A 17066-nucleotide genomic window follows, 5' to 3' on the forward strand; every position below is an offset into this window, starting at 1 on the left:
GTCAGCTTTCCGGCTCCTCTGATGCTGCTTGGCCTGCTGTGTTCGTCCAGCTCTACACTTTGTTATCTCAGATTCTTCAGCATCGGCAATTCCTACTATCTCTGAACCAAGAGTTTGAGAAGCTTTTATTACCAAATCTGTTCATAGGTTTTATCTGAAAAGTTTCATAGTATATGAATGTAGAATGTTAAGTCAAAGTGGAATTATGGGGCGGCACGGTGGCTCGGTGGTTAGCACTGCTGCCTCACAGCGCCAAAAATCCGGGTTTGATTCCAGCCTCGGGCAACTGTCTGTGTGCAGTTTGCACATTCTCCCCATGTCTGTGTGGGTTTCCGCTCAGTGCTCCGGTTTCCTCCCACAGTCAAAGATGTGGAGGACAGGTGGATTGGCCATGCTAAATTGCACCATAGTATCTAGGGATGTTCAGGTTAGGTGGATTAACCATGGAAAATGCAGGGTTACAGGGATGGGGTAGGGAGCTGGGTCAGGGTGGGATGCTCTTTGAGGGGTTGATGTACACTCAATGGGCCAAATAACCTCAATCTCCACTGTTGGGATTCTATCAGCCGTGTGTTACCAGATCACAGTAATCACTGTTTATAAAAGGTTCTGCAGCCCTAATTTATCCTGGGAAACCAAGATTTACTTGACCAACATGTTTCCAAAGCAAACTGTTATGCCAAGATACATTTTTTCCTCCTACTTACAATCGAAGTGTACAGTATCTTTGTGAAGGATAAATAGGAGGTCGTCTTTTGAGAATTTTACAATGAAGAAAAGATTTTGTATTATCTCAAACAGATTAAAGTAGCTTCCCCATTAAAATGGTTACTTTTATATTATAACTTGAGTTGGATGTGTTCAAAAAGTTTCACACTGAAGTGGCATCTGGTCTGACTGGTAACAAATTGAAATTGACTGGACTTTCATTGAAGTAATCGATATTTAAGAAAACACAAAGTAGCACGAATTTGCTTGTGGTTGCTGAATACATGTTAGTTTACACCAGTGCTTTCTGAAATGTCCCCTTCTCCAACCATTTCAGCTGTTGGCTTGGGAGCCTGGTAAGAGTGAAGATTTCACAATGGTAACAGTCCAGCCAAATTTCCAGGATATGGTCCATGTTGGGTACATCCGAGGCTTGAAGAAGTTTACAGAATATTACACTTCAGTGCTGTGTTTCACTACACCAGGTGATGGCCCCAGGAGTCCAGCTCATCTTCTACGTACACATGAAGATTGTGAGTACTTTCTCAGTGTCATGAGCACTTCCAAGTGTCTATAATTCAGAGGCTAGAAGGTTTAAGTTATAAGGAGAGGCTGGGACTTATTTTCCCCTGGAGCATAGGATGCTGAGGAGTGACGTTGTGGAGTTTTATAAAATCATGAGCGGCATAGATAAGGTGAATAGGCAAGGTCTTTTCTCCAGGGTAGGGAAGTCCAAAAGGTTTAAGGTGAGAGGGGAAAGATTTAAAAGGGACCTGAGCGGCAACTTTTTCACACGGAGGGTGGCGCGTATATGGAACGGGCTGCCCGAGGAAGTGGTAGAGGCAAGTAGAATTACAGTATTTAAAAGACATTTGGACAGATATACGAATAGGAAGAGTTTGGAGGGATAACAAGGTGTAGAGCTGGATGAACACAGCAGGCCAAGCAGCATCAGAGGAGCAGGAAGGCTGATGTTTCGGACCTAGACCCTTCTTCAGAAAAATGGGCCAAACACAGGCAAATGGGACTAGTTCAGTTTAGGAAACTTCGTCGGTATGGATGAGTTGGGCCAAAGGGTCTGTTTCCATGCTTTATGACTCTATTACAGTACAATAAGATGGATGGATTTATTAGCCATGAAGTTCTAGATTCTGCTATTTGACAAAAATGTAATTAATTGTAACAAAGATCCTTTGATTTGCAAAACATACTAAATATACTCTATATATTAAACGCAGCAAGTAATATAAATAATAGCAAGCAATAAACTTGATTGTTGTTTAGAGCTTTGTGTCAAATGTAAGTTATATTTAGACCTTTCTCTTGTGTCAACCTGTGGTTACAATGTTTCCAACATAAAAAGATGTCATATAGTTTAAAATATATTTGGCCATTTTATTAAGTTCTGTATACCTGAGCCACGCAGTCATTGCGTACTGGAAATTGTGATAGAGTTTCCCCTCTCAGACTAGCAGCAAGGTTGATCTTAGCCAGCAAGAACACAAGGGAAGCTCTGGTAAAACTGCCTGTCCAATTTAATCTTTGATCCCAGTTTTTTGCCAGCAGATGCCAGGTTTCTGCTTGTTAATGCTGTGCAGATGAGATTGATAATTCAGTGGAATGTCAGAGTTCAGTCTTGCTGCAACACAGATGACTACAATATTGTCTAATCTGCCTTAACTGAAATGTTTCACCCACATAAATCAAATAGCTTTCCTGTTCCTGATCAGCGAGGGAATCACTGATGGAAGTAGTTTGCCTTCATGTGAAGAGGATTAGGTTTAACTGTAATATCACTTGAAAGCAAATAGTCTGCCAACAATTATGTATGACGAATTACTACTTGGTGATTAATGAGAGGACAACTAGATGGGCTGAAAGCAAATAAATCCCCAGATTGGATAGTATTTACTTTAAAATACCAAGATTTGTTAGACATTGACAAAACTGACGATAAGCATTAAACAGCGGAAAAGTAGTAGATCAGATCTGGGTTAATATTATGCCAATATTCAAAAGGTGAAAAAACTGAAGGCAATTTTGTCTTAATTCAATTCCACATTAGCAGATTATTTCTGCCACAGCAACTTGATAAACAGCAATCAGCACTGCTTTAGTTGTCAAAAATCTTGCATAAGTATAACCTCCTTGATTTTATTGAAAAAATGAGAACACAAAACAAACCCTATGAAATTGTACATGAAACGTTATCAATGACTAATGATGTTCAAAGCTTCAGGGATTCAAGGCAGAATTCACCTCTGAAAGAGCAAATACCTTGAAGACAAAGGTTAGAAAGTTAGTATCAGAATGGGGTAAAAGTTCCCCAGCATTCAATATTGCAAGCATTAATTTTGCTAATTTGTGTCAATGACTTTGATTCTGAAATTCACTGCAAATTAAGAAAGCTAAACTAGAAGGGACAGTGGAATTTAGACAGGTAGCTTAGAAATTATGAAACTAATTACATAAATATGAGTGTTCAATTAAATTTAATGTAGAAAGTGGTAAAACATTGCACTGGTTAAGCAGAAACATGTATGTTTCATGAATGGCCTTGAAATAGCTAAGAATGAAGTTCAGTATAATTTGATAGTCTTTGTAGATGCGACATCTCCCACCAATAAAAGGCACCAATCAGCTGTCCAGACGCACTAGGGAAACTGTGCTGACGCTCAAGCCCCACAACTGCTGGGATTGTTACAAGAGTTAAGGATTATCAAGTTACTCAAAATTCCCAATTTACCCGGCTGATGGACTTGGGTTAACGAGCCAGGTTTCCATACTTAACCAGAAACTACCATTTATTCCTAAGAAATCAGTTCCAACCACAAGAAAACAAGATAGGCATCATCAACGTATAACTCTGCTGGCTTAAGCTCTGTCATCCTTCTTGTCTGTATAGACAAACAAATAAACATGGGTGTTATAGATGTACAAAAATGACTGTGGACAGAGTGTGCATGAACAATAGAGGGACAGCAGCCTCCAGACTGCAAAAGAGACAAGAGTCTCTCTCTCTCTGTCCAGTGAAGCAATCAAAATTAAAAGGTAGCTAGTTCTTCTCTCCCATCAGTTGTGGTATGCTGTTGCCTTTAACTAGTGACTGAAAAACTAAACAATTAATATCGTACAGCAAAGGAAGAGGCCATTCAGCCCACCATATCTATGTCAACAAATACCTGACTACACTAATCTCATTTACCTACACTTGGTCCAGCACCTGCCCACAGGATTCGAGGAGCTATCCCATTTGTTTCTTCCAAGATCTTCTGTGTGCCAATCTCCTTATTTCCAGATTCTCTCTGGTCTTTTTTTTGCTGAAGTTGTGGGAGAGGGTGCAGAGGAGATTTACCAGGATGTTGCCTGGGATGAACAATTGCAGTAATGAGGACTAGAATGGACAGATTTGGTTTGTTTTCCTTGGAGCAGAAGAGGCTGAGGAAGGACCTGATTGAGGTATACAAAATGCTGATAGACTTAGACAGAGTAGATTGTGAGAATCCCTTCCCCAAGGCAGACATGTCTATGATCAGAGAAGATATGCTTAAGGTGAGGAGCAAGTGGTTTAGAGGAGATCTGAGGAATTTTTTTTCACTAAGACGATGGTAGATATATGCTGCCAAAGAGGGTGGTGGAGGCAAGTACTCTAGCAACGTTTAAGAAGCATCTGGATGAGTACTTAAAACACTGGGGCAGAGTAGGCTGTGAACCAAGTGCAGAGCAATGGGATTAATGTAATTTGGTGTTTGTTGGTCTGCATAGAAATGGTGGGCCGAATGGTCTGTTTCTACGCTGTATGACTCTATGAAGAGCTAGCAATTTTTAGCTTCTGATTATGTCTGCACTGAGAGATGAGAGAGAGAGAGAGAGACCTTTGTCTCTTTTGCAGCCTGGAAGCTGCTGCCTCTGCATTGCTCACACACAGTCGGTCTACCTGCCCTGGAGCCAATCAGAAAGTTGTTATCATACTGACAACTCCTGACATCCACAATGAGGCCTGATTGTACAGACTAGTCAGCAGTTTGACTCTAGGCAAATATTGCTCTGCACATGTCATGATCCCAGCTGATGTTTTTCCTGGAAAGTCAGACCTCTGTCAGAAATTTGAATGAGGTGATCTCTCACTAAGCAGATGTTCACCTGCACATCTGCTAATGTGTTATACTGCATCCGCTGTTCCCGTTGTGGCCTCCTCTACGTCGGGGAAACCAAGCGGAGGCTTGGGGACCGCTTTGCAGAACTCCTACGCTCGGTTCGCACTAAACAACTGCACCTCCCAGTCGCGAACCATTTCAACTCCCCCTCCCATTCCTCAGACGACATGTCCATCCTGGGCCTCCTACAGTGCCACAACGATGCCATCCGAAGGTTGCAGGAACAGCAACTCATATTCCGCTTGGCGACCCTGCAGCCCAATGGAATCAATGTGGACTTCACAAGCTTCAAAATCTCCCCTCCCCCTACCGCATCCCAAAACCAGCCCAGTTCGTCCCTGCCTCCCTAACCTGTCCTTCCTCCCCTCCTCCCACCTCAAGCCCTACCCCCATCTCCTACCTATTAACCTCATCCCGCTCCCTTGACCTATCTGTCCTCCCTGGACTGACCTATCTCCTCCCTAACTCCCCACCTACACTCACCTTTACTGGCTCCATCCCCACCTCTTTGACCTGTCTGTCTCCTCTCCACCTATCTTCTCCTCTATCCATCTTCTATCCGCCTCCCCCTCTCTCCCTATTTATTTCAGAACCCCCTTCCCCTCCCCCATTTCTGAAGAAGGGTCTAGGCCCGAAACGTCAGCCTTCCTGCTTCTCTGATGCTGCTTGGCCTGCTGTGTTCATCCAGCTCTACACCTTGTTATCTCATGCAATATTATAGATTTGATTTTAACAATAAAAGGGAAGTTTATTAAGCAAAAGAAATGAAAATGAATGGAATAAACTGGACTCTTTACATATAATGCAAAGTTAAAGATTTTGAAATATACAGTAAAATAAAATACCATTAATCCCATAAACACTCCTTTACAAATCCCCTGAACACTGCTGTACCTAAATGTACCCTTGTACTTACATGAGCAAAAAACTGCCTTCTCTAATGCCTCTCGAGGCTTAATTTAACTGAAGACTTCCTCATCTAATCTGGAACATCTGATCGTCTGTTCTGGAACTTCCATACACCTGAGCTTAATTGTTCTCAGCTTCAAATAACTTCTTCCAAACACTCATGTTATGGAACTATTATTGAACTCCTCACTATAATATATTCTACTGGTACTATTTTCTCCCTTTCTTAGGAGTACCCACTTTACACATTAACTTTCATTCAAGAAATCTGTAGAACTGGTCCAAAGTGAAACTTTTAAAAAAAACCTTTCTTTTTAAACTATGGGTGTTAACTTAAAAAAAACACTAAATCCAGAAGTTCCTAACTGAAACATTAATGCACAATTGATTCCCTTGCTCAGTCATAAAGTCTCCTAATGTAAATGTAAACTCATTAATCCTGGAAAAGATCTCTCTCCAAGCTGTTTTAAATGAAAACACCATGGCTATGTGTTGAACAGAACAAAACCAGTTGAACTATGTAGCCAAAATAGTAGAACACACGTTGGAGAAAATTGTCTTCCGACTGTACAATGTTACATTGTTATTGTGCCTGTACTTTTATTTGCTCTCCTTGGCAATTGTAACTTCATGTTTAAGGGTCCAAGTGGGCGTGCCGGAAATTAATCATACTGCTCTTTTCTTTAGACCCTGGTCCGATTGGACATCTGAGTTTCACAGAGATCCTGGATACCTCTCTGAAAGTCAGCTGGAGAGAGCCACATGAAAAAAATGGGATCCTCACAGGTCAGAATTTCTGAAGATTGGCACTGTTATGTTGTTTTATTTTAAGATTAATTTCCCTTTCCTAAACTGACATGTTTGCCCTGCAGCCCACTCCGTGGCCCATTCACAGAAGAGGGCACAGTTTGGCTTTTTGGAGGTTTTGTTGGTACATTAGAAGACAAGGTGGATTAAGTAGAGCAAAAGTATATCAAGTAGCGCAACATGAAAGAGGAGAAGAAACTTGAGTGATGTTCATTGATTTTAGAGTAGTTTAACTTGTGGATTTTTATTAGATACATGTCAGGCTAATGAATGTGTTGCAGTATTTATGTGGGCTGGCCATTTCAGTCACCACGGTTTTCAGATTATAAAAACAGAAACGGCTGAAGAGACTCAGCAGCACTGGCAGCATCTGTGAAAATAAAACAGTGTTAATGTTTCGAGTCACTCTCCACAGATGCTGTCTACCTGCTGAATTTCTCCAGCATTTTCGTTTCGTTTATTTCAGATTTTCAGCGTTGCAGTATTTTTCTTTGAGTATTTTCAGATCATGTACTGCTTGCTTTTGTATAATATTTCTCAAACATATTTTTATAATCACAAAATAATTAGCACCTTTTAATCTCTAGGTGGCCATTACTATGTGAAACAAACCAAGAGAGTGTAATAATTCTCCAGACTTAGTTAATGATTCCTCTGTGTTCATAGAAAGATACTAGAAGCTTTCAATATGGCAGCATTTCTCGTTTACAATCTTGTTCAAACTTCAGTGCTCAAAATAATTGAATGAATTTCATTTTTATTTCGTAAGGATTATAAACAAATAACTTAATTGCCTGCACTGTTGTTTTGTGTCTAGGTTACCGCATTTCATGGGAAGAATATAATCGCACTAACACACGTGTGACCCACTACTTACCTAATGTGACATTAGAGTACCGTGTTACTGGACTGACTGCTCTCACCACATATACCATTGAAGTAGCAGCCATGACATCTAAGGGACAGGGTCAGACCTCCTCATCCACCATTTCTTCGGGAGTTCCTCCAGGTATGAAACATATCTACATTGGTTATACTGACATAATCGCATGAATAAATAATGATGATCAGCATCTTCATTATTCTAAGACGGTGATTAATTAACTTGAAACTGTGCAATCTCGTTGGTTTTAGTCACCAAAGTCATCATTTGACTTTATAATGTAAATTATTTGTGAAAGTATCCATTTTATACAAATATAAACACAAAACAAATCCTTTGCAGTACTATATTGACTTACTCCTCAACTGCCAAACCCACTTTCCATGTGATGCCATCAAAGTTGATAAAGGCAAAATCTAGCTTATAAGATGATGAGGTTGATCATTCATCAGTTCAACAAAACTAAATTCAATTAAAATTCAACTTAGCAGATGTTTTCAATGTAATGTTTCAAAATCCAGTCATTGACTGAGAAACCTAACTTGCCACCTTGAGGGAAATACTGCCAGCTTGTTATATGTCGGGACAAGTGGGAGAAATATACAATTGCGCCTGATGTTATGGACTGTCTAAAGTGCAGTGTTGGTGCTGTATAGATTTCCTCTCTTACGAGCTCCACAACGGTATATTATCACATCATCTGTCTTATTTCAACAGAATTACCTGGGTCTCCCACAAACATAGCCATCTCAAATATTGGTCCTCGCACAGTAACTCTTCAGTTTAGACCTGGCTATGACGGTAAAACCTCCATTTCCCGATGGCTCGTGGAAGCTCAGGTATAGTGGACACAAACATTTATAGTTCACAATGATGAAAATGTGAAACATTGATTATTTGTTAGCATTGTGAAATCTAGCCAATAATTCATATACTTTAGAATATAACTTTAGTTTTAGGAATTAAAGTTATAAATTGTGGAAAATGGAGGCATCTAGTTGAGAAAGTGGTTAAAAAAGAACAACTCTTATTAAGCACAACTCAAACAAGGGCATGGGTTGTCAGACTTCAAAGGCCGTCTCTAGATAATGCAACAGTTGAATACTGATCCATCTTTAAGCTTGCAGTAGAGCCCAGGAGTCTAAAATTTATCAGTTAGACTTGGAAATTGTTCTTGAGGGTTGTAAAATGAAATTGTTGTGTTGAAGGCAAACTAATTTGTTTGCATTTCTGTCTGAATCATCCATTGCTATGGTGATGGTGATTCAGATTAGAGCCTTGGTTAGAAGATTGTTCTGTTTAATTTATCTCTGTGTGCTGACCAATAAAGGCAAGTAGTTCAGTCTGAATTTCATAGCTTCAAGATTGAATTTAGCTTGCACCTCGTGGAAGCGATTGGATGTGGTCCTTACAGAGTTGTGTGTCAGAAAGCAGTCAGTTGAGCAGTTTACATGGAAAGAGCTATGTAAAAGCTATTGGAACAGACTGGATAAAAGCAACCTATGTTTATCTAAAGCCATGAAAAGGAGCTGCAGAATCTAAACTCATGAGGTCTTCAAAGAAAATTGAAGGATTGTTGAATCAAAATCTAATGAAAAGAATGCCATGCAATTTTATTTTTAGGAATAGCTAAAATATTAAAGACAAGTAAAATAAATTCTAAACATCTATGGCACACCTTTAGGTTGATTCCAAAAAAAATGAATGAACCTTCAAGATTTTGTAAGAAAAGGTATCTTTTTGGAAAGAAGGAATAAGACATACTGAGTTCATAAAATATGTAGTTGCAAACTATAGTGTTAAGTTCATAGTGCTTATTTTATTGTATATCAAAAAGGATTGAACCAAGCTTGTTTTTGTTGAAAAATATAAAATGTTGTGATATAGCTCTGTTATTTATATTACAGATGTATGCATACTTTTAAACATTAACAACTCTAATAGAATTGTGAACTTGAAATAACCAGTGAAAAGATTCTCCACTTTCATTAGACTGTATCCATCACAACTAGCACATTCCTGTCTTTCAGTTTGAGAGCAATGAGAAAATTGTTTATACATTTATGTAAGTGATTAAGCAGTCAAGTAGTAATATTAACAGCAGTAACTTCTTTCAATCTTGTATCCATTTTTTCTTACATGGTTGCTTTCGAAATCTGTTATCTTTTATGACAATTGAGACTTCATCAGTTCCGTATTCCATCATGAGTGTGAAATTGTGATAAGTATTCAAGAGCAGGCAGGTGGGACTAATTTAGTTTGGGAACATGATCAGCGTAGATTAGTTCGACCAAAGGGTCAGTTTCCAATCTGTAAGACTCTATGACAATGACTCTATTTAAGACTGGCTATTTTTATGATAATTATTTCCCTCCCCACTTTCCTTCAGGTTGGTGTAATAGGCGATCATGAAGAGTGGCTTCTTGTTCATCAGCTGGCCAATGAGCCTGATGCTCGATCACTGGTGGTTCCCAACCTCAATCCATTCACACATTACAGGTACTGTCTTTCTTCCAACACCTTCAGGACGCGTATGGTAACCATGTATATTCATAATGCTTGGAAATCCAAGTTGGCTCAAAGTCGTAGCAGGTACATCAAGGGAAGTAACACATTTTTTAAAAATATGTTATCTAATTACCTCCTTTTGTAAGCTCTCTTCCCTTCTGCTTCATTCCCAGTACCATCTGCTTGTCATGGCAAATATCTTTCCTAAGTAAAAAAAAATGTTATAATGCTGCAATTTGGATTTGGCTGCCTAATTTGTGAGTCTATGAGAGCTGTTAAAACAGTTGATATTGCCTCCTGCCACAAGAAAGCATTTCCTGAAAGACACAAGATCAAGTCCAAGCATTCATCATGCTTAAAGTCATGGGTACAATCCAAGTCTTCCCGCTCTGTGCCACAAATCATTGAGGTGCAAAAGCATCCCCCTGTCACCTTAATGATCCAATTCATTTTCCAAATATAACTTAATTTTAGATGGCCAGAACACACATGCCCTTGCCAAGAGTGAATTTTTAATACAAATCCACATCAATACATTTTTCAGCATGAAAATACTGAGACAAAGTAGGATCAATCTGTCTGAATTTAGTAATCTAATTTAAGGCAAATACTGTCAATTGTTCTTGATGATTCTGTAGGCGTTTTGGGCTTTTTGTTCCGAAAATTAGAATATAATTGTGCATGCTATAAACTACTTCCACACCATAAGCAATGATACTGCTGCAAATCTGTTCAAGGTTAGAGAGTATCTCCATGTATATTCGATATATTTAGATACTGTGAAGATATATTTTCAAATATTCAAATGGAGCTTATTGTTTAGGATATTTAATACTGTGCGGAAAGCAATTTAACATTTCTGCCCCTGAGTGTTCATCCATTCATTGTTCAGGTATTTCCACTAATAATTGTGTGCCATGCAGAGGTTCAAAATATCAAATTGAATTAAAAAGAGAAATCATACAGTCAGTCCAACGTTATCTCAAAAAAAAGTGCAGGTTTTAGGTGTGAGTAATATGTCAGTGTGGAAACTGAAAAATGAGCAAATTCTGAGAGTAAAATAAAGGTGGTGGGGAGAATGAACCACAGCTAGAATTGAGATGCCTGGATTGTGGAACTCTTCCACTTGCTAATTGCCCTGCAAATATCCAAATTAACACTTTACTTGCAAAAATTTAGAAACTAGTAAAAATTATTGGATGGCAGTTAAGGCTCTTAGTTGGATAATGAAAAGGTTGTTAAAGAAAAGCAGGTCTGAAAAAAAGCATTAAATAAAGCAATGTGAAAGTTGTTATAAATTCGACATTTAGATCAATCATTAAAGGGGATGAAGGAATAATTAAAGAAAGGAGCAGCAAGGTTTGGAGATGACTGAAGTTAGAATTTGGCAAAGTCACAGGGGATTGGAGAGTACCCAAGCAAAGGAAAGCATACTGCTGTCAACTTTCCACTTAGTCAAGCAACTGACATTGTAAATTAAACATTTAATACAGAAATTGACTTATTTTCATTGAGTCTACATCACAAACAATGTATTTAGCTTTACCATTCGGATCTCTACATGTTTGGAAGAGCCTTTCATTCAGTACAAGCCTTGCGTTTCTACAGATTTCGTATGCGACAAGTCAACATTGTTGGAACAAGTCTGCCAAGTCAGTTATCGCGCAAAATTCAAACTCTCCAGGCCCCACCTGACATGGCTCCTGCCAATGTGACCCTGCGAACAGCAAGTGAGACAAGCCTCTGGCTCCGCTGGGTGGTATGTAACAGATGCAGACAATCGTTTCAGGATTAAATACGAATATAAATGTTTCCTTACCTTATACCTTTGTTTATTTGACCTGAAATCTAAGTTCCAATGTTGCAGAAGATTTTTATTTGAAACTTTTGGACTTCTTTTACAATCTAGGCTTCCAGCTCTCGCTCATCACAATCCCTCACTCCCACAAATTCCTCATGCCCCATCCATGCCACCCTCATGCCCTTGAAACAACTGTTATGATCCTTAATGCCTTCTGTGCCAAAAGTACGCTGCTCAAAAAACCCCCATGATCACTTATGTATCCCATGCCAAGGTATGAGCCCTAAACATCCCTATGGCCATCTCATGCCTCCAATACCAGCCTATGGCACTTACATGTTTATTCACTCACTTCCCCAAATGGAAGCAATGAATGCTGCAGTTACAGCTTGATATATAAAGAAAAGTTTTTTAAAAAGTCATTCATGAGTAGCCCTGATCTAAATTACAAAATACTACCTTCTACCACAGGGAAATGAAAGTGATAATCATCCGGTTTAAAGTTTAAATAGCTGAAACTGCAAACACTTCAAACATAGTAACGTTTTGTAAAGAAACATTGTTAAATTGACAGCACAAGTCAGGCAGCCAGAGCTGTCAATCAAACAGGGGTTCAGCCATTTCAACAACCTAGATATCCAAGACATTCAATTTAAGAGTGTTTGTGACACAAAGTTAAATGTTATCAAGCACTTGCAGTTTCAGATTTGGAACTTTTGAAAGGTCTGAATGATTGACACTTGTATTGCATAGCGGACATCCAGAAAATTTTCGATACTGCCCTCCTGTCTCAGCAAGAAGTGGCAGGGAAGATGCACCTTTATTGTGGGCCAACCAAGGAAGAAGTTCAGATCGGGACTGCCAGATGTTAATGTTCGCCTCAACTCCGTAGGACTTAATCTCAGGAGAATACAAACAGAAAGGTCTTCCAACCCAGAGTCCCAGAGGCATTTTTAAATGAAAAGTTATCAAAGAATGACTTGTCAAAAGATTTTTAATATCTATCCACTGCTACTTCATTGCCTGCAAACAGTGAATGGACGTGGAAGCCTGGAATGGGAGTCATGGATTTTTTTTTTCTGGATGGGAACATAGCGTGGCATGGGGAGCACAAGGAAGATCTTTTGAATTTATTTTTCAGAATGTTTCCTCATGCCAACTGTGGTTCATGACACTCCTGAGGGACTATGAGTCCTTGAAATGCTAGTCCAACTCAATGAAAATCACAGGGGACAATACCATGCATGTCACCACAGTGGAGACAGCAGACCCAGTGAAACACTCCCTCAGTACTGTGTGCTGGAAGATATCATTAGCACAGATAGTTACACATTTTACCACTCATTTTGTTTTTATTCTTGCTGAGTAATTGACACAGTATGTTTTTCTGAACATTGATATTACAATGCCCTCTTTTTCTGTCTTAAAAACTAATATACTCTGGTGGAAATCTGATAGCCTAGAAACGGGACAAAAGAGAGTAAAAGGACATAGTGACACAACTAACATAACCACCATTTACCTATGCATCTTTGAAGCACCAACAGAACTACTCTTATGGCAGGAAATCTAACATTCTGTTCCTTTCAATGTCTGTTTGGAAGAAATTTTAAGTCTCCATATTGCTGTATTTCTTGAGATAGAAAGATTGTGAGAAATTCAATCACGTATATTAGTTTTTAAGACAGAAAAAGAGGGCATTGTAATATCAATGTTTAGAAAAACATACTGTGTCAATTACTCAGCAAGAATAAGAACAAAATGAGTGGTAAAATGTGTAACTATCTGTGCTAATGATATCTTCCAGCACACAGTATTTATTAAGTGCTGATTGTGGTTTTTTACAGCCCAAATATATGATGTCAAAAGTAAACACCAACAGTGCCAATTCAGTTAATGTGATAAATTAAATTTTATGACATGAAGCATGCAAATGTCTAGATCTATATTGTAGAAACAGTGGCAGATTTATTTTTGTTATGGTAGAGAAAGGCAAATAACATGAGAACAGATGTGAACATGAATTAATACTGAATGCATGCAGACAGAGGTCACCATCAGTTCAGTTAATGATTCTGAGAGAAAACTACATTAAGCTTGTTTATTTAATCTGGACATTTCTAAAGTAAGCAATTAAATCTCCTAAAAATGAAAGGATAAAGAAGATACAATCAAATTATTTTTTTTTTCCAGCCATTGCCCGAGTCAGAGTATAACGGGAATCAGGAATCTGTTGGATATAAAATAAAATACGGGAAGTCAGATGGAAATGGATCCACTCTCTCACACATTATCCAGGACCGGATTGAGCGGGAATTCACTATCGAGGATCTAGAGGAGTGGACTGAATACAGAGTACAAGTTCAAGCATTTAATGCTATTGGTTCTGGACCATGGAGTCCGGAAGTCAGGGGTCGCACAAGAGAGTCAGGTAAGGTTCTACCAAATCCCATGTAAAGCAAAGAATACAGTTTCACATTTTAACCAACATCAAATTAGTAACATTCCCTGGGAGAGATGGGGATCTCCACTGATGGCTCATTGAGTAACTGCACCATTTAGCTCCGCACAGGCATTACAGACTAGGAAGTGCCAGGGTCAATCTCATGCTAGAGGTGAGTTAGTTTAATAATATTGGTTTAATAATAATAGTAATAGTATTGGTCCTCAGTTTAGCATGTTAATGAGAAAAATGATCTGGCAAGGATATGGATTCATGAGTTCTTGTCTACTTCCGCAGATAAGAAATTTTATATTGGGCTGTCAACTGAAGAACTCATCAAGTAGGTTTTATTTTTAAGCCTGAAACAAGGAAACAGGCTGAGTGCAATGACCGTCAGGACATACACAGATAAGTTGACATGTGAGCAAGGGAAAAGAAAGTTTGAAAGCTGCAAGGATTAATGGGGTTGTCAGAATTTGGAGTTTAGATGAAGCAAAAAAAATCAGAAAAATGTAAAGAAATCTTCAAAGTTATTAAATGCAAATAGCCAGTGATAAACATGAAGCTTCTAGCAATAGATTGAATAACTCTAATGTTTATGTCCTCATCACGGCAGGAAGAATGATCGAAAAGTTTGTTTAGGCCAATTTTCAAACATCAAGTGGCAGTAGAGAACAGTCACAAGGGCTGTTTATTGCCCAACTCGACTTGTGCAGACGGCAGTTAAGATTCGACCACGTTGTTGTGAGTCTGGTATCATTTCATTCCTTGGAGGACATTAGTGAACCGGATGGGTTTTTCTATTAAAAAAGTGAAGTTACACTGTATGAGCTTTGGCTATGACGATAGTGTTTTTTTAATATTCCAGATTTTTATTGAAGTCTGCCATATAGGGAATTAAACCTATGTCCTCGAAATCTTTGCCTGAGACTGTTGATTACTAGTCCAGTGAAATTATACTACCCAACTGCCTGCTATGGGGAATTCGATAGAGTTCCATGCAGTACGTACGTGAATACTATGGCCAATTTGCTACCAGCATGTTCCACTCCAAGTAGGAAAGAATGCCACTGACATTTGAGTTTTGGAGGTGTTGCTGGCTCAGGACTTCCTCACTTTGTACTTTCTCTCTCGTCTGAAATATTCTTGCTTTCAAACGAGGCTGCAGTGCTTTTATTTGGCTATACCAGATGCAGCAATGCTGGGAGAATATCTCTTGGGTCTCAAAATCAAAGTCAAAACTCTGAAGTGAAGCCTTCAGAATGTCTTTATAGCTCTTCCTTGGACAACAATGAGAGTATCCCCCAGCCTAGGCTCTACGTCGAAGATTTACTTTTATAAGGGAGTGTCAGGTAACCAGCCCACTTTGTTGTAACTGCCTCAATCTGGTGTGCATGCTTAGCATGACAGTGTAAGTGAACACTTCAGCATCTGATATTTTATCCTGCTAGCTGATCTTCAAAAGTTTCTGAACATTGATCAAATAAAAATGTTTGAGCCTTTTGTTGTGAAGTTGGTACACAGTCTGCATGACATCTATGAGTTTTGATATTGTGAGCCCAGGAAATGACAAGCCTGCAACTCGTTCAAAACTCAATCATCTGCAGTAACCTATCATTCTTTGCAAAACAACTTTCTGGAAGTAGATTGGCCTTATCGGTACCCACTGGATCTGTAACAAATACCCTTAATGATGGACATGATGATCTTCACCTCGAAGGGTGAATAAGAAGAATAATCAAAATATTAACTGTACAAGCATCAAACATATTTTGTACTGTTGTTGCGAAAAAATTGAAACAGTTACTGTGCATGAGACCACTGGACTAAACATTCTGTTTATCTACTCATCAGAAGTTGCACAGGCTAGCATCAACGAGAGATCCTAACATCAATGAGAGATCCTCATCTGCTACAAATACACAGTGGAATATACAGTGCAACTTGTAGGCAGTTTTAAAAAGTGGGAAGATTATGCAAAGCTTCTGCTCAAATGTTCAATGTGCACTCACACTGGTCACATGAAGTTAGAAAATTATGTCTTCCTTTTACCCTGGACGACAGTGCAATGTGTGTGTGGTACTTGAATCTTGCCACAAGATGCCACTAAGAAGCTCTCTGGATAAGTACAATGTTTAACCTTGTAGCCTCGGTGTACAATAAAGAAGTGGAACATTATCTCATTTCCCCAATAACAGTGTAAATATTTAGTTTATATTTTTTGAAGTTTTGTACTTCATTAGTATTTTGTTCATTTATTTCTGTGGTAAACACCTGAAAGTTACAACCCTTCTGTAAAATATTAGTTGACAGGCCATGTAATGACTTTATGTTTGAGGGATGAAAGTTCATTTTTAATTCTAATTTAAGTGATTTCTTATTTAGATAATAAGACCATAACATATAGGAACAGGAATAAGCCATTCGGCCCTCCAGCCCACTCTGCCATTTAACAGGATCATGGTTGATCCAACAGTCCTCATGTCCACTTTCCTGCTTTTTCCCCAAAATCTTTGATTTCCCTATTGATCAACAATGCATCCGCCTCAGCCTTAAATATATGCAAGGATTTCAAATTCTTCAGTATGGAATAAGAATATCTGTCTGTGTTGGCTTCTGTTCAATACTTTGTGGCAACTCTTTTGTAATAGCTAGGGTCCTGTTACTTAAAGTCTGCAGAGTTGTGGCTCCTGATTATAGTCAAAACTGTTATAGTTTAGCTTTAGCGATAGTAGGAACTGCAGATGCTGGAGAATCTGAGATAACAAGGTGTAGAGCTGGATGAACACAGCAGGCCAAGCAGCATCAGAAGAGCAGGAAAGCTGACGTTTCGGGCCTAGACCCTTCATC

At 38.8% G+C, this 17066-nt stretch overlaps 1 protein-coding gene across 1 annotated transcript in view; it reads left to right on the top strand.

Annotated features, from left to right (window-relative positions):
• Positions 1–17066, top strand: part of sdk2b (sidekick cell adhesion molecule 2b) — a 428005-nt gene that overhangs the window by 214097 nt on the left and 196842 nt on the right. The window contains exons 19-25 of the mRNA XM_048611111.1: positions 1046–1241; positions 6462–6560; positions 7399–7590; positions 8182–8303; positions 9854–9963; positions 11581–11731; positions 13967–14204. Coding sequence (XP_048467068.1) covers positions 1046–1241; positions 6462–6560; positions 7399–7590; positions 8182–8303; positions 9854–9963; positions 11581–11731; positions 13967–14204 — 1108 coding nt within the window. The remainder of the gene's footprint in view (positions 1–1045; positions 1242–6461; positions 6561–7398; positions 7591–8181; positions 8304–9853; positions 9964–11580; positions 11732–13966; positions 14205–17066) is intronic.

This window comes from Rhincodon typus, chromosome 23 (genome assembly GCF_021869965.1).
Source record: "Rhincodon typus isolate 14 chromosome 23, sRhiTyp1.1, whole genome shotgun sequence".
NCBI lineage: Eukaryota > Metazoa > Chordata > Chondrichthyes > Orectolobiformes > Rhincodontidae > Rhincodon > Rhincodon typus.